Raw genomic sequence first — 25,816 nt, forward strand, 5'->3', positions numbered from 1 at the left:
AACTCCTGCTCTGATCCTTCACAAGTCCCAAATGGACTGATTTTCAGAGGTGCTAAGCATCCACGACTAGGATGACCAGATGTCCCGATTTTATAGGGACAGTCCTGATATTTGGAGCTTTGTCCTATATAGGTGCCAATTACTCCCCCACCCCGTCCCGATTTTTCACACTTGCTGTCTGGTCACCCTACCCACAACACTTGAAGCCAGTGGGAGCTGCAGGCACTCTGCACTTCTGAAAAGCACAGCAGTAACTTGTTCCCCAATCTGCATGGAACCAGGGATAATACCTACTTCACAGGGATGTTCTACAGATCAGTTGCTTAGGCCTTATCCTGCCATAGGACACCCACTAGGACTGGCTGGAAAACAAGAATTCTATGTCACCAGAAATTTTGAGGATTTGAAATTTTTTTTCATTCTGTGTTGGAACAAAACCAAGACCTTTCTAAAATTTTCAAGGGAAAAAAAAACCAACAGAGTGAGATTCAGACCAGAGACTTGAACCTGGGTCTCTGCTAAACCAGGTGAGCGCCCTGGTCATCGGTCTATTGGTTATGCTGGGGTGGGTGCTTCTCTCTCTCACGGGAAATTCCCTCCTGAACCTGAGAAACCTTCCCAACTAAAGGTTTTCCATGAAAAGTTTCAGTTTTGACGAATCAGCTAAATATTAGTCAGTTAAAAAATTCCTGACTAGCGCTAATACCCACTTTAGTGGTAGTTTGGGCTGTGTCTCTTATGGTAAAAAACAGGCCATTACTGTTTTACACCGTTTTTTCTATATATGATATAAAATTATTGTCCTATGGCAGCAAACTAAGGTACAGGAAAACTCTGCAACTGCAAAGATCCATTTCAGAGTAGCAAATGAAACAGCCATCTCTTTTTATTCCTTTTCTTTATTTCCTGCCACAAGATACTTTTGTTGCCCAACTCACGTTGACATTTGAACATAGCACTAAAACCAAAGTAAGAATAGCTTCCTTTGTATTGCAGTAATGGCCAAGAGCGACCTACAGCAAGGCTGAGCATTCGCAGGGACAGGCCGTTGTCCGTCCATCTGAACTTGGGGCAGAGAGGGTAATCTCAAAATTTGTTTCTAAGAGAAAACTATTTTAACATGGCATCATAGATGAAACAGTCTCTCCAGTCACTCACTGACAAGTTCTTTCTTTTTCTTTTGAAATTATTTCTAGGAGCCGGAGAATTTCCAGGTAAAAGCAAATATTTCTTCATTTAAAACATCTTCCTTTGTAATGAATTAGATGAATAATGTCCTTGTTGTCTCCTTGGATAACTGGGTGTTTTTGGTTTTTGTCTTTTTTCTTCTGTCGAATGTTTTAGTCCAATAAAAGTAAATCAGTTTGAAGCGCACTTCACCAAACTCCAAGCAGATTCCAACTACCTCCTGTCCAAGGAATATGAGGTACGAATCCAATCCAGTGGAACCATTTCTTTATTGAATGGACTGGTTGGGTGCTAACTCTGGCTCACTAACTCTTCAGCCCCAGAGACATGCATTCCCTGGTCTTCTTCACACAAGTGAAAATGAGTTTGACAGTCTCAGCTTAGACCCTGTTTGTCCTGCTGCCAGAACCACAACTTGATCCAGTTGGCAGCCTCTGTTCATGAGAGGCCCAACACAGGATCACCAGGATGTGCTGAAGGTCAGGACTGAGTTGTGCTATCAGAGCTGTGTGGCAAATCTTGAAGAGTGCCTCCCAGCAGTGTGCCTGGCTCAAGCCAATGCCACCAGTTCTCTAATTTCAGTATAATAAAAATAAGTTCCTTTCCTTGCATGCTGTACATTCCGTTTTGTAGCATCCTGTGATTTTCACCTCACATTCATTTCGGCCTTTTACAGGACTTAAAAGATGTGGGTCGAAGCCAATCATGTGACATAGCGCTTTTGCCAGAGAACAGAGGGAAAAATCGATACAATAATATATTGCCCTGTAAGTTTTATGTTTGGATATATAACATTACATCACACCAGCTATTTTTCACTTCTTTTCTGGATGGGATGGGGCATGTAGCATATCCCTTTCCTTGTTTCGCCCTGTCCAAGATGAAATAGCATTGCCAAGCCGAGTCTTGGTGCTTTGATGCTGACGGTGTATGGCCACGAGCGGCTTTACAACAGCAGCTCTCATGAAATTTCACTTCCCACCAGAGGCGTGATGACTAGTGTTCATTCTGTGTATAAAAGGCTTCAGCTGTTCTAGCCTTTCAGCTGTTCTGTCAGGGTAGATAGTAGGAATAATAGAAACCTTGTCTTGTGTGTTTTGTGTGATCAGCACCAGATAGCAGCCGGGCTACTTTCTCCCTAGTCATTCAGATATTGTCAGTTCAAACCTGTCTAGTGGCCACAAATCACTCATTTGACATCGATAGGTGACAGTCGCTTCCTTCAGAGTTAATAATGAGCCTGCAGTAGCACAGTGCCCCCAGCATGGCAGAAGGCGATAATCCTGAAGGAGTCCTCTTTCATACAAGCCAAAGATACTGGCAGTACGTGGCACATGAGAATAAGGATAGCCCTGGGAAACGCCTGTTGGAGGTAATTAAATAGCCTTAAATAGCCCCCTGCGATTTCAATGGGCTATGGTAGCAGTCAGCTTGATTTCCAGTCCTAACTTGCCATGTAGTATTGCCGTGTGCCGTCATTAGTTGGCATGTTTTATCCAGAGATGGCTGCATTTCAGTAGTGGTGAAGGGATCCCGCGGTGGGTATGTCTAACTGCAGCTTGGAGGGTGCTTCCCAGCTCAGATAGACAGACCTATGCTAGCTTGTGCACTTAAAATAGCAGTGTAGCTGGGGGTAGCATGGGCAGTGGCTCGGCTACCCACCCACCTACATACCCAGTAGGTCCGGGAGGGTTTGTATTTGTAGCACGCTAGCTCAAGCAGAGTTGCACTTGTCTGTCTACCCGTGCTGGGAAGTACCCACCCAACTGCCAGGTAGAAGTACCCAAAGTGTGTATGGCGCTATGGTACCTCTATGTCTCAGTCTGCCCTGGACGGGCAACTCTGCAGCCAGAGCCTCAGGAGGAATGCCGTCTTGCTCAGTCACCCAGCATTTTCCCAGGGGGCTGCACAGTGAAGAGGAGACACTGCTGTTCTGTCAAGGGGAAGAGTGTGTGCTCTCCTCCATGCACTGCTGGCTCTGCCGTCAGGGGCAAAGACGGATGCAGCCACAGTCCCACCATTACCCTAACTCCCTACCTCTTTCAAGTAGCTGGCATCCACCAGAGCACAACCAGGGAAGAGGCTTGTGCTCTGCAATGGGATTGTGCTCACTTGTGGGAAAATGGGGTGAAGTCTCCCTGGGCTGAATCCACAAAGGTACTTAGGCAGTGCAGTGCCTACCCAGTAGGTACTCTGCCCAGCCCTCCATCCTGAATTAGACATTTAGGCTCCCCATCAATGCATGAGGGGAGGTAGGCACCTATCACAGGGATCCTGTGAAACCATCAGTGTCATGCAAAAGGAAGGAGACAGGACTTAGGGCCCAGATTCACAAAGGTACTTAGGCACCTGCTCCCATCGGTCTGGGCCTCTACTTACCTGACATGCCAGAGGGAGGCACCTCCCTCTGCTCAGAATTCTCCACCATTAATCCTCTCCTGACATTAGGCACCTGAGCTGGGTAAACCCATGCCCTAGCAGATGAAACCCAGACCATTCTCCTGAAAGACAAGAGAGACCCATCCCATTGTAGCCAATAGCCCTGTGTTTATAGCACTCACTTGGAATGTGGGAGACCTGTTTTCAAATCTCCACTCTGATTTGAAACCAGGACTTGAACCCACAAATCCCACATCCAAGGAGAGTCCCTAGCCCCCAGGGCATTGTATATTGTGGGTGGATCTCTCTGTCTCTCTTATTGGAGCTTTCCACTTAGTATAAATAATTGGAGGAGGGACTTAAACCTGGATCTCCTGCACCCTAAGTGAATACTCTGGCCACTACATTTGGGGATAGACGCTCACACTCTCGTTCGTGTGATGGCTGATCCTGAAGGTGTGCACCAACATCTCTGGGGTCGGGCCCCACATGAGAGATTGGTGGGGGAGCCCCTAGTTTGAGAATCCTGCTTTGGAGCTTCAGCTTGAGCAATAGGTCTGAGCAGTTTGTTAGCTGTGGGGTGGTATGATCTGTTAGGCAGCTTTGCACATGCCCACCATTGAAAACCTAGCCCTGGTCTACACTGGGTGGGGAGGGGATCAACCTAAGATACGCAACTTGAGCTACATGAATAGTGTAGCTGAAGTTGGTGTATCTTAGGTCAACTTACCTGGCCGTGAGGACGGCGGCAAGTTGACCGCTGTGGCTCCCCCATCGACTCTGGTTCCACCTCTCGCGAGCTGGAGTCCTGGAGTCGACAGGGAACGTGTTTGGGGATCGATTTATCGCGTCTAGATGAGACGCGATAAATCGATTCCCAATAGATTGATCACTACGCGCCGATCCGGTGGGTAGTGAAGACCTGCCCCTAGACACTTACCGGGGTAGGCAGGAGCTTAACAGTAGTTTTGAGCATGTCAGTGGCACCTACATTGTGGACTGAGGTGCCAAACGAAGCAGTTACGTGCCTATGGACCTTTGTGGTTCTAGCTCCTTGCATACAATCTCGCTCATCGGCCGCAATGTCCTTTGGAACCCCCCGGTGAAAGGTGTTGTGCAAATGTGGGTAGCTATCATTTGCAAACAAACCTGCCAACTCTGACTGTGAAAGTGCAGTCAGTATTTTTACATGGGCACATATCCATTTATGTGAAAGGGATGAAAATCAAGACCTAGGCATAAACCTCTTGTAATACATTTCTTCCCAGATGATACATCGAGAGTGAAGCTTTCCAACGTAGATGATGATCCTTGCTCAGATTATATTAATGCAAGCTACATACCAGTAAGTGGCTCAATGGTATTTTTTATAGTTCTTGTCTCTCCAATGGTAATTTCACCTTCTTGTGAAACTTAACATGTAGCTAGATTCTTATGTATTCTAGATTCTCCTTTCATATGTTCACTGGTTTTAATTAAAAGTCCGAGAACTGTTTTTGTGTGTGTGCTGAAAGGCCATGTCTGATTGCCATACAGTTAACTGAGACTGATTCAGTCAGCTCTTAAAACTGCTTCCCTGGATTGCTATAGTTATATAAGAGTGCTGTTATAATTGGCCAAGGACAACTTCTGAAAGGTCACTGTTTTTATACAATTTCTGCAATAAGCACAGCTATCACTGAGATCATACTTCTGGACTTGTATTTCATCCTGAAAGTGTTTGCACCTTGTATTATGGTGAAATTGGCTGAGATTACAATTGTGCCCTTTGCCAGGGAATTATGATTGATAATAACAGAGCCCTAACGATCCAGATTTCAATCCAGAGCTCAGTTAATGAATGGCAAACAGCAAAACAAAACAAAAACCCAGTGGTTCAAAATGCCTAGGGCAGTGCTGAACACAATAGAAAGATGAAAAATCTCTGACTAATGATAATAAATACCTTCCAGCAATATTTAAATACACTGGCACTTTCTCTTCCTCCTCTCTGCTCCCACCAGCCTTCTGCTTCCAGAGTTTAGGGCGTCCTTTAGTTTTCAAGCTGTGGCTGCAGTGAAGATGTTGATGCCACAACAGTGGTGGTTTGTTTGCAGTTGCTATAAGGTCTCTTTCTCTGGCATTATAGAAACTAATTAGAATTTTCTGGATTTGTAGGGCAATAATTTTCGCAGAGAATACATTGCGACTCAGGGCCCTTTGCCTGGCACCAAAGATGATTTCTGGAAGATGGCATGGGAACAGAATGTTCACAATATTGTCATGGTAACCCAGTGTGTCGAGAAGGGCCGAGTGAGTAGCGAGGTTTCTTGCTTATTCATTACTATTTTTAAATTTTGTATTTATTATTTGTATGACACTAACACCCACGGACATTGGCTGAGATCAAAGTCCCATTATGCTAGGCAGTGACATGTAGTGAGAGACAATGCCTGCCCCTACGAGCTTAGAACCAGGTTTTTGAAGCTAGTTAGGCACCTAAATTTCTTTGATTGCAGTAGGAGTTAGGTGCCTGCATGCCTTTAAACATCTGGCCCTTGCAGTCTAAATAGACAAGACAGAAAAAAGATACGTGGGGAAACAGGGGCACAAAGAGGTGAAGTGACAAATCCAAGGTCACACAGCGGGTCAGTGAGAGAGCTAAGAATAGAACCCACGGCACAAACACAGTATCCTAAGCACACATGGCACTTAAAGGGTATATAACAATTACCCAAAGATGTTGCAATCTCTAAGGGCCTAATTCTGCATCTGTAATCACAGTGAGTGGCTTCAGCGTGACTACTTACATAAGGGCTTCTCAACACCAGTCGGTAGACATAATGTTGCATGGGATAACAACTTACAAAAGGTTGGGATATGGGAGGAGAAAGGTGGAAATCAATAAAGATCATGAGATAAGCACCATCCATTACATGTACTTCATGGTCTATTTATTTAAGGTTAGTATATTACAATTATGAAACTTCTCTGGGCCTTTCACTTACTTATTTCACTGTCCATGACAACCTCATAAAACTTATGCTGCTGTAATCAGAATATGAGCCACCATAAAAATATCTTCCATGTATGGTACAAAGGCAAGTGACTAAACTGTAGAAACCAGAAATATTATTTCCTTCCCTGATGCCCCCATATTGACACACAGAGGTAATGGTTACATCCAAGTCCATTGCATTGTTGTTTTTTTTTAAAAAGCCAGAGCAGCTTCCCTGCATACCCGATCACTCTTTAAACCAGAGATTAAATTGAGGGGAGGTGTGGGAAGTAGTGGTCCAAGCTCCATCTTCTTGAGTTGTCAAAACAAGAGTCTACTCACAGCTGATGTTCTTAATATGATCATCCCTCCTCTTTTCATGTGCTTTGATCAACAGTAAAGTAGTTAACAATGTTGACATTTAAATTGCAAACATTAGGCTTTATAATTAAGATACCCTTGTCATGAATAAGACAATGCATGCTTCTTTCAGAGCTGTTGTTTCAGGCTGTCTTCAGACTCAGGTAGATATCACTGAATCGGTTCATACTCTGACCATGTATGGTTGTAAGGTTGTCTTTAGCAACTAAAGGTGTAAGGTGTAAAATGTAAGGTGGAAAGTTGTCTTTAGCAACTAAAAGAGCTAGCGATTTAATTTTTTTTTTTTTTTAAATAAAAGTTCAGATTCTAGCACACTCCAGGAAAAAGTATTGGTTCACCGAATCAGCCCAGATCAACCTCTGCTTTAAACATAGTCTTAAAGAGTGCAAGCAATCATAACTGTATGTAGAAATGCTTTTTGCTGTTTAGGCCCTGACATAGCAAAGTACTTAAGCAATGCCTAACGCAATGGAACCTTTTGCATACTTAATTAAGCATGTGTTTAGGTCTTTTGTTGACTACATGTGCATATGGATTATTTTAGCTGCCTTAATTGTCCATCTACTGATGCGTGACTGCTTCTTGCCTCCTTGGAAGCGGGGGACAGTTAGGAACCCTGTGCAAAAATTGAGTAGATAAGAAGGTGTTTAAATATGACAGGTTGGCTCCAGCTGTTGTTATTATTGAAACACTCTTTTCTTTGTCCATACAGGTGAAGTGCGATCATTACTGGCCCCTGGACCAGGATTCCTTGTATTACGGAGACCTGATAGTTGAGATGCTGTCTGAGTCAGTGCTTCCGGAATGGACAATAAGGGAGTTTAAAATTTGTAGTGTATGTTCATTTATTTTATTTTATTTTTAAAAAATCTGTCAGGAAAACTTAGCATGGTTAAACCTCACACATCCTGATTGCTCTCCAGTGACCTACTCCCTAGTGGCAGCTGTAACAGAACATGATGTTCACTACAAAGACGTGGTGTGTTGGAACATCTGCCTCTTAACTGTCCTGATTATCCACATTTCTGTGATCTGACAGGAAGAGCAGCTTGACTCAAAGAGGCTCATTCGTCACTTTCATTACACAGTATGGCCAGACCATGGAGTTCCAGAGACCACCCAGTCCCTGATCCAGTTTGTAAGAACTGTAAGGGATTATATCAACAGGACTCCAGACACCGGACCAACCATTCTGCATTGCAGGTATAAATGAAAGCAGGATATCACTGGTTCAGGAGTTTTATAAAATATATTTAAAAGATCTCTAATGTGTCTCTCCGGGGGTAACTTTTGCTTAAATTTCTATGGAACAGCCATAGGCTTTAATAGACAGACTATGGGCTAGGTGGTCAGGAACAGTGTTTGACACACACGCCCTCATCCTAAGAGATGCTGGGTGCCCAACTCGTGCCAGTGAATAACAGCTCTCAGGAGGTCATGCCTCCAGGTAGGACCACTAAAGCACTGTCCCTGGCACACCTGCTATTCCAGGGGGACCCTCAGCTGCAGCCTTTTGGCTGATTTTTAAGTCTCCTTTGCACTGCTGGGTCTGGCCCAATGTCTCATTACCCCTTTTTAATTAAGAAAAAGTGAAGCATAACTAGTGGTAAATTTGAGCTGCAAATGTGTGTCCAGATCTTCGTAGATGTTTAAGGCCAGAAGGGACCATTGTGACCATCTAGTCTGACGTCCTGCATAACACAGGCCAAAGAACCTCACCCAAAAATGTAAAACATTTGGGTCCATATTCAGGGTCATAGTCTGAATCGACCAGTTCATCTCTAGAAAGAAAACAACTTTAAAGGCTCCTTACAAACAGATTTGGATATATTGAACTGTCAGCCTAACTTCATCCATAGTGACAAACAGGAACAGGAGATATCACAACTAGCTCTTCTATGACTCCAAACGAAAAATCTACCTCCACTGTAAACTATTACCGTCTGAAATCCCAGAGCTGCCACTTGTATAGTGCAGTTAATCCAAAGACCACGATGGATCTATAGCAATGCCAATCTGTTCCTTGCCTGAGTGAAATGTAAAGAGGGTGAGAGCTTTGACCCAGTGGGTTTGTGTTTTCCCTCTCTTTTCAGTGCTGGTGTTGGTAGGACAGGCACATTCATTGCACTGGATCGAATCCTTCAGCAACTAGACTCTAAGGACTCAGTGGATATTTATGGAGCAGTGCATGATCTAAGACTTCACAGGGTTCACATGGTTCAGACAGAGGTAAGCTTTGGAGATGGCACAGCACGGCACATCTTCATCATTAATATAATAATAATAGTTTGAACACAGAGAGAGTTTCACCTGAGGATCTCGAAGCACTTCACAACTGTTCATAAATTAGGCCTTGTGGCACCACTGTAAGAATGTTAACAGGTACTGTAGCACTTAGAACCTGATCTATTCCTAGTGAAGCTAGTGGGATTTTTTTCCATTGCCTTCCATGGAGCTGCATCGGGCCCTTACATATCAAGTTCTATACACATCTTAGAAATAGGGATCACTTCACCCGCCACTGAACTGCAATCACCCCCAGGAGTGTAGTGCAGCAGACCTTTAACAGCACATTGCACTGGAGTTACTGAGTTAGATAAATATATTGGGGGAAGGAACATAAGCATTTAAGTACATTGGGGATGGGCACTAAGATGGATAGATAGGCAGACATAAAGGGAGAAAACAATGGAGGATGGAGATAATTACTCAAGTGTTTATTATTTTAAAACCGTAGCACTTTGACCTTGCAGCTGTGTGGTGTCCTTGTACTTACTGGGCTGACATGTCCATCTTTCATTTTGCTATTGGGAAGGAAGATCAATCTTTTCCTAAGCCATTATGCAGAAAAGGGACTGAATCTATCCTGTTAGCACAGGATAAGCAAGTCTTTTATGCTTTTAAAAGTGCAGGAAAATCACTTTCAGAGACTGGTGGCTAAACACTTAGGGACTAATTTAATAACAGAGTAATGGAGGCAGCTTGTACATTGTCTCTGTGGAACGTGTTAATAGAGAAATTGGAGCGGGTTTACTGGGCTGTGCAGCCTGATACCAATGTAGCTCTTTGTTGCAGTTTGGAGGTTATGTTATGGGTGGCTAAGTTTGCTGATGTCTGCAAAGGCTGCACATTGGCATGAGGAGACACTGAATTTTATTTCAATGCTATCTTAATCACTGAAGAGCTCTAGTTAGTACAAAGTCAGAATTTCCCAGACCTGGTTGTGGATCTTCGGTGGCAGCCTGGCATAAAGTCCTAATCAGATGCCATACCCAGGTAAAATGTCTGACAGGAGTGTGGAGAACTCATATACTATGCTGTGGAAACAACCCACCACAGCTATCACCACCTCTTCCATCTTATCCCGAACCCTTGCAGTGATGGCTTGAGTCCCACCCAAGCCCCTGGAGTAGACAGCCTCAATACAGCAAACAGTGAGAATCCCCAGAGCAACCCCAGGGATAAAATCATAGCAAAAATGAAAACTGAATTGAGCCCAGATTAATAGTCTGATCCCTCCCCTTCCAAGGCTAGGGAGTGCATCCAGCACAGAAAGAAGTTCTAACAAACCTTTTAGAAATGATTTTCTCCTTCTCTTGGTGCTTCTTCTTGCATTGAAGGTTTCCCATAATCCTGGGGTGGAGGTAACTACTACAAGGGTTGTGTTTAGCAAACTATTTTTGGGAATTGCTGGAGTTCTAGGCTCCACTGAACCTGAGGCATCTGGCATGAACCAGATTCATGGCTTCATTAGAAGAACTTCCAAAATCCACTTCTATATTTATGTAAAAAGAAGGTTTTATTTTCACCTGTTAATTTGGGAGAGCCTAGGATGGGGAGGGTGGGCAGATGGAAGTGGACACTCTATTATTTGTATTGAAGTAGCACCTCAGCAGGGGTGGCACGTCTGTATAATTATTGGTGGTGACCAGAACAGGTCCATGTCCTGCCCGCCCCCCACACACCTGCCTTGTAAGCTGATTATATATATATATTTTAATCTTGTAAAAATGGACTGGAAACAGTAAGAATTTAACAATTTCCCTATATTACACACTGGGGGCGGGGGTGAGGGTTCGGGGGGGGGGATGAGGAGTTTGGGGTGTTGGAGGGGGCTCAGGGATAGGGCAGAGGGTTGGAGTGTGGAGGGATGAGGGCTCTGGCTGGGGATGAGGGGTTTGGGGTGTTGGAGGGGGCTCAGGGATAGGGCAGAGGGTTGGGGTGTAGGGGGGTGAGGACTCTGGCTGGGGGTGTGGGCTTTTTGGTGGGGCAGGGCTGGGAATGAGGAGTTTGGGGTGCAGGCAGGCTGTCCCAGGGCTGGGGCCAGAGAGGACTCCACAGTCCCCCCAGCCCTCTCCCTGCAGCTCAGAGCCCCAGACGTGGAGCAGGGTCTCATTGTGCTTCACACTGCACGGACCCAGAATGAAAAGACAGCCCCGCCTTGAGACATAGATTGTAAACTCTTCCAGACAATCGACAACAGGAGAGCACAAGGAAACAATGAAATAATATTGATTAGCATGATAGGGAGCGGTCTCCACAGCTGCCTAACTGGCAGGGAATCGCTGCCCCATTTCACTCACAGCATGAACCCTTAGCAGTATCTGCTAACTGAAGATGCTGTGCGCTGACCAAATTTCCATTGAATAGGTGGGTGGGGTACAGAATTCTGTTCCCCGGAGACAGCAGCCTTATGTGCATGACAGCAGGTTTTGTAACTTTCCCAGAGAGAGGACAGTAGAGAAAAAAGTACAGAGCAACAATCAAACTTGTTATGCAAATGAAGAGAAATTGTTGAAAAAAAATTGTGGTCCCTGGGGAAATGATGCTTTTAAGGCAAAGAAAAATTAAAAGCAAGAGCCTATGAGGAGGTGTTCGCTAATGTCTATGGGTACTATAATACATTTGTCATGTAATGCTAGTGTTCCTGTGGTCATTGCTCTGAGAGAACGGCAAGGCATGGAGAATTAGCAGTTTATGCATAAGCGAAGGGTGAATAGCAGATCATATCAGTTAGGTCCTGTCCACACTGGTCAAAACAACATCTTAGCTCCTTTCTAGTAAACTATTCAAACACTAGCCTTAGAAAGGAGCGAACACAGTTCACTTGGTCTGCATTGACAAGGGCTAACCTTGCTGGAAAACCAGGGAAGTCACAGTTAATATCATAGTCTAATAAACCAGTTTATAGCACATTTAAATCCTGTCAGCACTGGCAAGGGAAAGAACATTGACTTTTTTTGGTAAAAACCATCCATATTTAAATATAATTTGTTAGAAAAGGGTCCCACAGGCTTTCCTTGTCCAGTATAAACAGGGCCTAACTGCACTTCCCTGCCCAGCATGGAAGTTATCAGGAAGGTTGAAAAACATACTTGACTAGGGCTTACTTCATTATGTTACATGAGGCTTAATTTTTTGCATGGGTAGCAACAGTAAACTGGAAAGCTGCTACACAGATCAGTTGTGCAGAACCCGGAATTTCCATGTCACAGGAATTTCTGCTATTTCAAAATTTGTTTATTTCTGAATCAGAATGAAAATAAATAATTCTGAAATTTCCCATGAAACAAACATTTTGAAAAAAATTCAAGTTTTAGGTCAATGGAAACATTTCATTTTGATTTCGATATTTTAATTTTTTCATTATTTTAACAGTATGAAATAAAAGCTATTTCAAAACTAAAAGTCCATTTTGATTTGGAAAAATTGAAACAGTCCATTCCAAATATGTCGAAACAGAACTTTTTGACATTTTTTGAAATTTTTTTAAAATGTATTTTCCAAAAGAAATGTTGATATCGACATCCCACGGGAATTTTCAGTTTCAACAAAATGCCATTTTTCAGTGGAAAAATTTTCCATTGGAGAATTTTCCAAACCTGCTCAAATAATAACCTTATGAAAAAGATACATTCCCATAACAACCGACATGGCTTTTTATCTCCCTTAGAACAAAGGTGTTGCAAAACACTCCATGTTTTACCATTCAATGGCATCTGAGTGTGAGACTTTCTTACTCCTTTGCAGATTTCACTAATTTCTGACACTTCCTCCCTCTTTTCCAGTGTCAGTATGTCTATTTACATCAGTGTGTGAGAGACGTGTTAAGAGCAAGAAAGCTACGCAGTGAACAAGAAAATCCCTTGTTTCCAATATATGAAAATGTGAATCCAGAGTATCACAGAGGTAGGAACAAAGTTATTGAATTATAAAGCTTTTCAGATTCACAATTTAATAGCTAGGGACATACTGCATTATCTCTTGCTTGGGTTATTATAACCTCCTGTCAGACATTCTCTCTTCCACTCTATCCAAAATGCTAGTGCTATGGTTGTCTTCCTCTCTTGTCACTCTGGCCATCTCATTCTCCTCTTCATTGGCTTCCCCACTAAATCCCAGCTTCACCTCCACACCTACATCTCTGATCTCATTTCCTCCTGCACCACTCACTCACATCATATACACCTCCCAGTGCCATCACCTTACTACTCCCATTAGCTTTCTTTCACACTCTTTTCTATCTATCTCACACATTATTAAGCTGTCCCCTATGACAGGAACAGCCTCCAAGACTCTCGCCGCCTCATTAAAACTCACTCCACCCAGAAATATTTGCTTCCTCCTTCACTCACCAACTGTCTCTTCCTGGTTTCCCTTGCGTATTCTTACCTCACATCTCACATTTGTCTGGTCCATTTTACTTATAAGCTTGTTGGGAGAGAGAAAGTGTTTTATTTTCATGAAACACCATGTATATTTCCAGTGCAACACAAGTGATTTTTAACAGTACTAAGTGACATTTGCTTTCCATTGTTGATGACCTATCTTCAAAGCCTGGCTCCTTTCCCAAGTGGAAAAGAATTTGGTGATCTGACTCCCACCTCCACATGTGAGAGGCCAAAGACTGAAATGTCATGAGTTGTACAACTCATGACTGAAGTGTAATGGCGGAGCTGTGAGTGGGAACTTGCTCAGTGCCTCCCTCTTGTCATACCAATCTCTAGACAGTGCTGGTGCTCCGCCACTTCTCCACACACCATATTCATCTGCTAAAGATGGAAAATAAAACAGACTGGTGATTTTTCTAATCTGTTTTCCTTGCTTTCAGATGCTGTTTATTCAAGACACTAAGAATGTAACAGACACCTGCTTTTGTGATCAGATCTGTTAACTTTGTGTGAGTGAGTGAGTGTGTGTGTGTGTGTTTCATGCACTAGAGCAGTGCCAGACATTTCTATTGATGCTGTGTATAATTTATTGGTCTGGTGACTTTTTTAAAGATATATAATTTAAGTGTAATAGATATTATTGTATATAATTGTATTTTGGTGTTATGTAAAGATGTATTTTTTCTATAATGTTTATATTAATATTAAGCTTCAGATAATACTATTTTTCCATACTAAAGTTTTTAGGAACTTTTTTACATAAACTATTTTAAACTGTGTGTCAGAAAGAACTGCTGAGTTTGGAGTAGGTTATGTATTGGCACTTAATATACAAGAAAAATCTATTAAGGATAGCCAGCCTTTTTAGCTGACTCAGTGTTCACAAGATGAAATAAGATACATGTCAGGTAAAGGAATTCTAAACTTTAAATTGATTGCTGATTGCTTGTGGATTTCATCCATTCTGATCAAATCACAATGCCAGGGTGCTGCAATGTACCATTTACCAAAACCTCATTAACATCCAAATAAAAAACCGTCCACTTCACTATGAGCAACTGTTTCACTGTAATCTGAATGTTAATGGAAAAATATTAACATATGTTGCCTTGAAGTTTAATAGAACTCTTCTTTTACTCTGATGGGAGGTCTGATTTTGATTTGACCTGCATGACTACGTAAATGAATGCAGCGAAAGACAATAAATAAACTACACATGCATTCACCCTGACTGACATGCAGAGACTTACTTCCATGAGGATGCAAAACCTGGCAATTTTTATCACTCTTTAAAACAAAAGTCATTATTAAGAGAGTTTAAAGAGTAGGCAGGGCTGGATAACATCAGTATAGACCCCCCACAGGAATATACAGATTTACAGATGCCAAAGATGGAAACAGTTTGCACAGTAATAGTGGCATTTAAGCTGCCATTGGTCTTTATTGGAGATCACTTTTCCCTTGAAGATACTGTAACCTGAGCACTCCTAGCAATAGCATTTGTTTCTTTGTGTTTAAAAAAAAAACACTTTGAATTAACAGGAACGGGACAATTCACTATTAATATATAATGAATACTTTGTTTAAAGAACAATCCTTTCCAAAGGAGAAAGAAAAGGCTTGGTAGTTCGGCCTGCCTTCCGATCTCCTCCCACACAGGTTATCTGGCCTGCCACAAGACAAAAACTTCGAATATTTTTGTTGAGAGTAAGGGGCAGAGTTGTTTGGAGGAGAAGTTGTTCAAATGAGCCTCTGATGCTGTAAATTCCCTGTTCTTTAGCATGTCAGTACCCCCACTCCAGGCTGTGTGGCCCATAAAGTTTAATACTGTCCCAACCAGCACTTCAGGACAGCCCCAGCTGCGGGGAGAAAACAGCTCCTGTTCCACAGAATTAAAATAAAATCATGTATTAGGGTTGAGAAGAAGGAACCTTGCCCCAGGTTCCAAGAAGAGAGGACATAACCCTTTTTTGCACAGCTGCATGCTGAGGCTAGTCCCTCCCTGCTGCGGAAACACCCATGAAAGTGACAATGGAAGAGCAGAGGAAAACACCAAGGCTGCCCTTGCAGAATTTTCCTCAAATTTTCCACTCAGTGGGGTTGGTGGGTTTGGCCAACACAGAACAACCAGGGATTTCTACTCACAAACACTGTAGGTCACCCAAAGTCCCCTAGATAGACCATCCCTACAGTCCCTGTGTCTCTCCACTCGCTCTGGAGTCCCCCAGACACCCTTCCTGCAGCTGCTCCAGAGACCTCCCTTCATACGAGGTTTCACAGCTGCTCGAAAGCTTTAGGCTGCTTTAACTGTTTGGATAATTTTGTGTGACAATGACCTTGATTCCCTGGCCGGTGGGCCCCCCCCACCCCACACACTGCAGTGACTGAGGCATGAGGTTAGTTCCCATCAGTACAACTGCACGTTGAAGGAATGTCAAATGTACCATATAAATTATTCCTCCCTAGGTAGTACCATGACATTTTTTTCTGCTAAGGAAATGAAACCTGTTCAATAACGTGCGCTTGGAGGGCATGCGTCCATGACTGTAAATGGTCTATAGCTGTAGTTCATCATTTTCAAAAGCCTACAAAGCCTATTCCGCTTTTTATTTTAAAAGTTGTTTTCCTGTCTCTGTGGCTTTAAAGTGAACAAATCAGCAGCCAAAACATGATGCCCTAGCCAAAGTCTGTTTTCATCATTTCTTTACTCTAACAGTGCCTGTAGGTCATGAACTTTTTCCTCCCTGTCATTTACTAAAATGATGAGCAGCCCTAAACACTCGCGTACCGTGTTCTTGAACAGCTTCACATTTCTCCCTAGATATGTGACAGTGCACACACACACACACACACAGTATGACTGGTTCTGCGTGCTAGCTAATCAGCTGACATATTCATATGGAGCCAGTATAATTATACTGAGAACAAATAAATGTCAGAAGCTCTGTAATATTTTTGGTGCAAGCCACCAGTTAGTATAATTAATTATATTTATTGTGCCTTGACATAGAATGCCAGAACCAATAGGGAACTCTTAGAGCAAACAGGCTGGACTATATTGAAGAACGATAGCTGTTAAGGAACATAATCCTCAACTGAAGATTTTTATATACTGTAAAATTAAGAATCCCCTTCCTGATGTTTTCCAATTATAAGGTTAAAAAGCAACACTCAGTGTTGTTTTCCCTTGAGCTAGGATTTGCACACTTGGGGCTCAATCTTATAAAAACACCCCCCCCCCCCTTTCCTCATGTGAGGAAATTAATAGCAATGGGACTATTTACATGAGCAATGACACTTACGTACAGCATCATTTGCAGGCCTGGGCCCTTAGTTAATTTTTTTTTTTAATTGAAAAGTATTTAATAAAAAGTGTGATGAATTGTTTTAGTCTGTGCAATACCAATGCAAGGCCTACTACCTATTTTAGCAAAAACTTTCACATAACATAGCTAGAGATTTAGAGAAGAGGTGGGGTTTTTTTTTTTACTACAACTAGGTCATTGAAATAAATGATTGCAATAGACACACTGTGAAGATGTCATGAAAGTGCAACTTTATAAATTGTATCTGCTGCTATAGTTATTTATGTGGCTTAAATGTGCTTGATAAATGCCTGCCAAAAAAAGTACTCCTTATGTAGCGGCTTAAAGAATTTCGCTTCAGCTGGAGTGCCCATAAAGACCTAAGAGCAGCTTTGTGTTCAGCTTACACAGTATGCCATGGCATTGATGCTGTGCCTTGGAAAGCAAAGCGCTGGAACAACAGACAGCAAAGTGAGACCAAGTACAATGCAAAGTTACTATTCCTAAACTGGGTGGTAATGGCCTGAGCGTTATCACCTGGGAGGGTGATCTGCAGCGACTGGGCCAAGAGCCATAGATTGTAGCTACTCATGTGTAATACTGAGGTATGGCCTACAGCAACTGCATGTCCTTGTACACAATGCACAAGCCATAACTAGCATGGCTCGCAATTGCATATAATTAGTTGCCTGTCTGTCAATGCTTCAAGGACATTCAATTGTGTGAATAGGCTGAAGCATAAGATGAGTCATTTTGTTGATGACTCAGCCTCTACCTTCTGAGTGTTGCATTCTGGGCCCCATTGTCCCTAGAGGGTGCATCTCTGAATTAAAGATGAATTTCCACTAGCAGGCTTCCTGTGGCCTGTTGTCCTGTGACCATCCCCTTTCTCCCTGGTGTAGTGACACTCCTGTGCCCAAAGTAAAGCAGCTTATGACTCGTGACCTAGCAGATCAATTAATTAGATAAGATTGGTCTTGTTGAACGACTGTAGCAGAAAATACATATGACTATGGACTAGTGTGAAACTGTGGTATACAGTATCAGTAATGGTGGGTGAGTAATTTGCAGGTTGGCTTTTTTTTTTTTTTTTGGTTTAATTTGAAAGCTAAAACCATACAGTAAGTCAAGTCAAGGAGCTGACTATATAGTGTTCTCAAATAGCACACTACTTTACATTGCTAAACAATTTTTTTAAAGCTAGCTAGTCATAAATTCTGTGCATGGGTAAAGTTTCAGAAAAAAATGGCTGCAGAAAAATATTCCATTTTCATATGCTATATAATTATTCATATTTGTGTTCCTAACAAACAATAGGTGAGCACAGAACTACACTACTATTGTTTATTTAATTTATGTATTTGTTACATATACTTTTATAGTTTTTACTCCAGTCTACAAAGCAAATATATTTGAGTGTATTTTACACAGCGTTCATGAATAAAACAGTTCATTTAAACTCATGTCCTCGTCCTCTATTTGACTGCTTTTGCATTACGGATTTGTGTTGTCCTGGTGTTTAGGGAATAGGTCATACGTGAGTTTGATTTTTAAATTAGACTGTCTTCAGAGAACATTAAATTCATCAACGACTGTGTGCTCGTGAGAGAAGTACATACACCATATGCTACTGAGTGGCCGTGGCTTTTTCCTCCCAAATACTTTTCTCTTGGCCTTTAGTAACCAATGTGAAATCTCTTATCCAAAGTTCATTTTCAGCTGTCATGGCGCTCAGGCACTTGAGCTCCTGCTCTTCCATAGTCGTGTCACAAGGCACCGGTACCAATTAGAACAGATCCTCAGCTAATGTAAATGGGCATCACTCCATTGACTACAGTGGAGAAACATAAGTTTACACCAAGATTTGAACCATGCTAGTTAACAACTAGCTTTTTTGCCTTTAAAGACATTATTTTGCTTGCAGGCCTAATATTACTAAGTAAGTCAAACAAGCATTTTAGCTGTGTTGGCCTGTAGTTGCAATTTGCTGTTAAGAACAGGCCGTTCTGTTTATTTGAAGGGCATAGTGACATTTGTCTACCATTTGGTATTCACCAGTGCCTCTAAAGCTACTGCTAGATGCGAAGCAGGGGGTGTGATTTCCTGCTTTTGTAGGCAGACTTGTACTCGCTCTCATTGAGCTAGTTCATTAAAAATAGCACTGTGGCCACACTAGCGTTGGCAGCGGCTTTATGCACTAGCGACCCCTATGTACAAACCCACCTAGACCCTCCCCTCCATGGGCATGTAGTCATGGGGGGTGAGCCTACCTGTGCTAGTGCAGCTAAACATCTGTTTTTAACAGTGAGCGCTAGCATGAGCAAGTCTGTGTGCATCCGCCCCCGCCCCCAGCCCAGCTCCAAGTGTAGCCGTAGCCAGCCAGAGGTGATGTGTGGTGAGGACAAAAAGTCAGCTAGAACTTCTATGCATGAGCTAAAGGGCTTAGCTCTCAGTCACACTCTGTGCTGACTCACACACATCTACAAAACAATAGCACTGAGGCACTGGTAAAAGGCAATATGTTCCATAGCTTGGCAAAAGTCACTAATGTAGCAGAAAGGAATAAAGATTAACCTTGCTCTAGATCAGTGGGTCTCAACCTATTAATCATTGTGGGCTGCAGGTTGAGACCCACAGCACCGCCCCCCCCCCCACCCGCAACCCTCCTCCTACATATACCGCTATGCCCAGTGCCTCTAGTGCAGAGACCCCGCCACAGAGTGGGGCCAGGAGCGGCACCCCCGTGGTGAGGCTGGGTGGCAGGGACCCCAGACCCTGTTGTGTGGGGCTGGACGGCAGTCCCAACTCAACCCTGCCGCTAACCCTGACCCCTGCTGTGCGGGGCCTGCCAGCAGCCCCAATGCTAGACCTTGCCACTAACCCTGATGCCTGCCATGTGGGACCGGCCGGCAGGCCCGACCCTGACCCTTGCTTTGAGGCGTCAGACAGCAGCCCCGACCTGGATGCTGCTGTGTGGGGCTCGGCTGCTCTAGATACCTGTTGGAAAAAGAACCAGCAGGACTATATTATTTTGTTTCTGGACTTTAGGTTTCCCAGGACATGGCAGCGACAGAGAAAATATTACCAAAATCAAATGGAAGCCCCAGAGCATATTAGATTTTATAGAGGTAGGATGGAGCATTTTCTAGCCGGGGGTGGGGGGGGTTCACACCTGGCTGCTTGATAGGTGGCCTGTTTCTCAGCCTGTGTCTAGGTTATTCATTTTTTCCTTCCTAGTCATTATCTTCGATGGCAGCTGGTATACCAAACCTAGGCATAGCCATGACTGGCCCACACCTTGTTTCTTGCTCTTCTTCATGGTAAAGCCAGTATGTCAGCAACCAGCCTAGTGAAGAGAGTCAGATGTTACTAATGAAGCCTTTATAATGCCCTCATTGAAACTACGTCTACATACTTTAACTTATGGAAAAACCCCTGCCGTTCCAGTGACCAATGCCCCACCCCAGAGCCCTGTGATTAGAGTGCCCATCAATGATATTCAAGACCACCATTCAAATCCTAACGCTGCCTGATGCAGCGACTTGCACTCAGGGCTTCTAGCTGAGTGTGCTAACCACTGGGATAGATCAAGAGTGGCCAACCTGAGCCTGAGAAGGAGCCAGAATTTACCAATGTACATTGCCAAAGAGCCACAGTAATCCATCAGCAGCGCCCCATTAGCCCCCCACACCCGTGCCTCCCACCCACCAGCAGCCCCACCAATCAGCACCTCCCCTTCTCGCCCCATCAGCTGTTTTGTGGTGTGCAGGAGGCTCTGGGGAGGAGGAGGAGGAGGCGCGAGGGCACGGCAGGCTCAGGGGAGGGAGCGGGAAGGGGTGGAGTGGGGGGGGAGAGCCTGGGGCAGAGCCAGCGGTTGAGCAGTGGGCACCCCCCCGCACATTGGAAAGTAGGCACCTGTAGCTCCAGCCCCGGAGTCGGTGCCTATACAAGGAGCCGCATATTAACTTCTGAAGAGCCGCATGTGGCTCCGGAGCCACAGGTTGGCCACCCTGGGCTAGATGCTAACCTGAGTTGGAGGTGAGCTTTCTCCTTTTTGCCTGTTGAGTATTTTATACAAAGTGAAATATCTTCAAGGGGGCATTGGGCTTAGACAGATGAACTGAATATCCCAGCGTAGGTGCTGAAACTAGGGGTGCTGCCGCTTCGCCCCCGCTTGATGGGTTTCCATCATATACAGGGTTTATAGTTTGGTTCAATGGCTCGCAGCACAAATTGTTCCAGCGCCCCTGTATCCCAGTGGTCAGGGCACTTACCTAGGAGGTGAGCAACATGGCTTCAAGCCCCTTGCTCCAGCTCAGGCAGAGTAGGGATTTGAAGCCAGCGGTGGGGAGGGCTTTCTGCTTGGCCTGCCAGGTGGAAGGGGAAGGGAGAAGGCCCCCCACCCCGGCACACTTGGCCCCTGCCCCTGGCAGCTGGGCCCCAGCTGGAGGCAAGAGGGGCAGGACCAGTCACTTCTCACACCTGTGCAGCGTGGCTGCCAGAGAGAGCCAGGCTGGAGCCGCAGCAGCAGGCTGACCCTGCCCGGGACAGGGGCTGAGTGAGTCAGAGTCTCCCCCCGGCATGTTTCTGACTCATTTGGCCCCTGTCCTGGGCACCCGGGTCTGGGGAGGGGAGGGGGGGCAGCCACTGCCCCAGCAGAGCTGTCTCTCAGGCAGCTGCTGTGCTGCACAGAGCAGTGACCCGGGGCGGCCAGCTTCAGCGGCTTGAGAAGGAGCTCCACCCTACTCCCCGCCCGGGCCCAGCGTGCTGCGGAGGGTGCAGCAGGAGAAAGACAGAGACCCCTTCTCCCCCTGCAGGTAACCTAGGGCGGGAAGAGCATGGCAGCCCCAGGCTGCGTGCAGGGGCAAGGGGGTCGCTGGGCAGAGGAGACATGTGAGGTGGTCACACGTCTTCCCCTTAGATTGTGCCCCCCCACACACACACTATTGGGAGCCACACGTTGTCTATGTTTGAACCTGTCACCCCCCCCCATATTCTGGGGCAGTGCTCTGAGCACTGTGCTATTGGGTATAAGGGGGAAGGGCTCTTCCTGTATAGGGCATGATCTAGGGGAGATGCTCTGAGCAGGCCTACCTCGTTGGGCCCTTCAGGGGTTTACCGAGCCGTAGGCTCCTGCTGGATCGTGTGTGAGCTAGGCCGGTGTCAGGCTTCAAGCAGCTGGGTGCACATACCCACTCAGAAAAACGCCTGAGGTATTTGACTGGCAGAGATTGTAGGCACCTACAGAGTTAGGCACCAGCTTATCAGGGGTTTTGAGGCTCTACGTTTTGGATTTAGATGCCTAAATCCCTGCATCGATAGAACTCATAGCCCTTATGTGTCGGGTTAGTGAGCCCACTGTGCCCTTTAGTCACAGCCCCAGACCCAAACAATGACCCACTCCAGAATCCCTCCATCTTCTCCCAGGTGCGATGGCCATTGCCAGGGCTCTGTGCTCTGCAGAACACAGGAGCTCCCCATGCTCCCTGCACCGGAGAACTACAGTAGCTAAACACTGAGCTGTTTAAGGGATTTACTCAAACTCACATGAGAACTCTGCAGCTGATCATGGGTAACCAGACAGCAAGTGTGAAAAATGGGGATGGGGGGTAATAGATGCCTATAAATGACAAAGCCCGACGAATCTCAGCACTGTCCCTATAAAGTCAGGACAGCTGGTCAGCCGCTGACCCAGGAATTGAACCTAGTTCCCCTGCAAGCCTAGTCCACACTAGCCTATCTACTTGGCCATCCTTCCTCCCCCCTTGTAGATGGCAAGCATCAAAGATTTTCAACAGATGTGGGAGCAGTGCAAGACGATGAAGGCTCAAAAAAGTGAGCTAGTTGTTAGGAAGACCCCGCCTGCAGAAGGAGAGCAACAAAAGGAAACAAAAATCGATGGCTTTAAGAACAAGCCAGTATGAGAGACTATCCGAAAAGGCGCAAGTAGAGAATGCATGTGCCTGATATTTCAGTTACATTTGCATGCATTTTCACAAAGGTGGTGTAGGGCTACAATAGCAGAATTCACTTTCATAGAATCATAGAATATCAGGGTTGGAAGGGACCTCGGGAGGTCATCTAGTCCAACCCCCTGCTCAAAGGAGGACCGATCCCCAATTAAATCATCCCCGCCAGGGCTTTGTCAAGCCTGACCTTAAAAAATTCTAAGGAAGGAGATTCCACCACCTCCCTAGGTAACGCATTCCAGTGTTTCACCACCCTCCTAGTGAAAAAGTTTTTCCTAATATCCAACCTAATCTCCCCCACTGCAACTTGAGACCATTACTCCTTGTTCTGTCATCTGCTACCACTGAGAACAGTCTAGAGCCATCCTCTTTGGAACCCCCTTTCAGGTAGTTGAAAGCAGCTATCAAATCCCCCCCTCATTCTTCTCTTCCGTAGATTAAACATCCCCAGTTCCCTTTGAAAATTTTAATAGATTAAAAATATGAAGATCTTCTGAAGAGCTTTTATAAACAGACGCTGGGGGAGGAGCACAGGGCCCTGTGGCAAAACATCCATTGCCGTGAATGGGAACAGGATGGTGGCCAGAAAAAGCAATTTGGTTTTATTTCCTATCCTACTGCGAATAGGGAAATATGAAAAGTGCAAGGGGGTTAGTAGCAATACAGAGGGGAAAGCGAACGCCTTCCTGAAGAAGCAAACACATATCATATACTGTGTAGTAATGGTACCAGAATATACCTCAGTGTAAGCTGAGCTATACTGTAGAAGTAATTACTAAAAAATAATTAAATGCAAAAAAATAAAATAAAGTTTCTCAAATGCCGCACACTGCAAGGGAAGGAAAATGAAATGCAAATAAGGGAGAGAGACAAACAAGTTCACATGTTATCTGGGGGCATTTTAATTGCCTGTCACAGTGATTTCACTAGTGTTATTTTAGACTAGGTAAAACTGAAGAAACACAGAGGTAACAAAGAATGTTATTCAAGCATCAAACAACATGAGAGAATATGGGCTCAAGATGTGATAAATGCAACCATCCAGTTAGCTTATCCCTGTATCTAAAGAAAGAAAAATATTTTTGAGTATCAGACATTTAGCAAATGAGCTAACAGAAACTGAATCCACGCAAGAAAGGTTGGGGAGAACTAAAAATATCAAAGGACCCTGCTATAGTGTAACCCACACACGTCCTGGGTGTGGTGTTCTGTCCCATCTAGTGGCACCAAGACCACTTAGATAGAGAGGTTCATGAATCTGCTCTACAGCCTCAGCTAACAGGCAGTTGGCTTTTAGCTCATGTGGTAGAGGATCATGTACTAAGCTCCAGAGGTCCCAGGTGCAATCCCGCCGACTGGGGTCTGTCGGTGTTATAATAGCACATCATTCCCCTTAGAGCTGGTTAGACCATGTGACAAATCCTTGTGCATCATTTTTTTCCCCTCCTATTTGCCCTGCCCTTCTCTAGGTGGTTGGAAAATTTCCATTAAAAGTGTCAAAATTTTCACCAAACTGGCAAAAAATTCAAATCAGCTGTAATGCCAAACATGGGGCCTGCTACCTCCAGGTGTTGTTGTTATGATTTATATTATCATGGTGTCTAGGAGCCCAGTCATGGACCTCGACCCCATTGTGTTAGGTGCTGTACAAAAGGACAGGCCATGCCTCAAAGAGCTTACAATCTACGTATAAGTGACAACAGAAGGATATAGATAGACCAACTGGGGAGTACAAGGAAACAATCGGTCAGCAGGTTAGCCTGTGGTCTCAGCACAGCAGCAGCCTCATCATTATTAATTCTTTTGTCTGGAAAAAAAACTTGGTTTGTGGAAGCAGATGTTGAGTTCTCTCAACTTCCCTTGACTTTTAAATGAGAGTTGAGGATGTGCAGCATTTCTCAACATCTGGCCTAACTTGGCGGGAATAATATTCACTCTTTACAGTGTTGGAAACAGCAATAGGAAGAGTAGAAAACCCATCACAGCCTTTTTTTTAACAAGTTCTTAAACATGTGAGTATTTCTATTTGCCTCAGTGGGACGAGGCCTAAATGCCTTGTTGAAGTAGGGACCACATGAGGAAAAGTGCAACAATCAGGAAATTTTGGGCCTAATTCTGCCACCCTTATTCATGGTTAGAAATACCTCATTTGGAGCTCAGTGAGAGAGCCTGTGAACTACAAGGATGGGAGAGGTTAGGCAAGTAAAGGACAAAGCGTAAAGCCCCGAAGCACCTCCACCAACAATACTTAAATTGACATTTTGATTAAGATTTCTTCACTAATCAATACAACATAACAAAACAGTTAAACTAAGAGCATGAACAATTAAAAATAATATGTAACACACAACCCAAGGCCACGGAGAATGTGTTCTTACTGAAATTTCAGCACTGGCTGTGATTTTGGCATTACCAACAAAACCCCAATGACTATATGCAATTCAGCTCTGATTCTCTTCCCATTGAAATGAATAGCAAAACTGCCACTGGCTTCAGTGGATGCAGGATTGGGCCCTCAATTGGTAACCAGAAAGTGGGGGAAACTAGCTTTTTTCAATTAAAGTCCCGTAGTGCATAGAACTACTGTGCACATACATATTATTATTTGTAGCATGGTAGGCTCCAAAAAAGGATTGGGGCCCCACTGTGCTAGCCAATGTACAAACAGAGGATGAGAGAGGGTCCCTGCCCTGAAGAGCTTATAATTTAAATAGGCAAGTGGGGAAAGAGACAGAACATAGAAGGGTATAATAAATACATGAGGGCAAATGGACCAAGAGGCGGAGGGGTGGGAGGGGAACCGTCCCCTTCTGCAAAGAATGAAAATAGCAGATTTTAAAAATACAAGTAGAATAAAAGAACAGTGATCTCCCACTAATTTGCATGTATTTGCTAATCAGAATGGTGACTGTGAAGCAGTGAGGAATTTGCATACAAGTGACAATT

At 44.3% G+C, this 25,816-nt stretch overlaps 2 protein-coding genes across 6 annotated transcripts in view; one reads left to right on the plus strand and one right to left on the minus strand.

Moving 5' to 3' along the window:
* The window catches only part of PTPRB (protein tyrosine phosphatase receptor type B), a 107,656-nt gene extending 89,364 nt beyond the window's left edge, over window positions 1–18,292 (plus strand). For both annotated transcript variants that reach the window (XM_074942052.1, XM_074942051.1), the window contains 11 exons: window positions 997–1,080; window positions 1,197–1,214; window positions 1,345–1,426; window positions 1,865–1,955; window positions 4,836–4,912; window positions 5,725–5,859; window positions 7,638–7,760; window positions 7,965–8,128; window positions 9,019–9,154; window positions 12,994–13,114; window positions 14,037–18,292. In XM_074942052.1, the coding sequence (XP_074798153.1) occupies window positions 997–1,080; window positions 1,197–1,214; window positions 1,345–1,426; window positions 1,865–1,955; window positions 4,836–4,912; window positions 5,725–5,859; window positions 7,638–7,760; window positions 7,965–8,128; window positions 9,019–9,154; window positions 12,994–13,114; window positions 14,037–14,059 (1,054 nt within the window). In that variant the 3' untranslated portion in view covers window positions 14,060–18,292. The remainder of the gene's footprint in view (window positions 1–996; window positions 1,081–1,196; window positions 1,215–1,344; window positions 1,427–1,864; window positions 1,956–4,835; window positions 4,913–5,724; window positions 5,860–7,637; window positions 7,761–7,964; window positions 8,129–9,018; window positions 9,155–12,993; window positions 13,115–14,036) is intronic.
* The window catches only part of LOC141980637 (uncharacterized), a 53,381-nt gene that overhangs the window by 17,324 nt on the left and 10,241 nt on the right, over window positions 1–25,816 (minus strand). The window lies entirely within an intron of this gene.

The sequence above is a fragment of the Natator depressus genome, chromosome 1 (assembly GCF_965152275.1).
Source record: "Natator depressus isolate rNatDep1 chromosome 1, rNatDep2.hap1, whole genome shotgun sequence".
Taxonomy (NCBI): Eukaryota; Metazoa; Chordata; order Testudines; family Cheloniidae; genus Natator; species Natator depressus.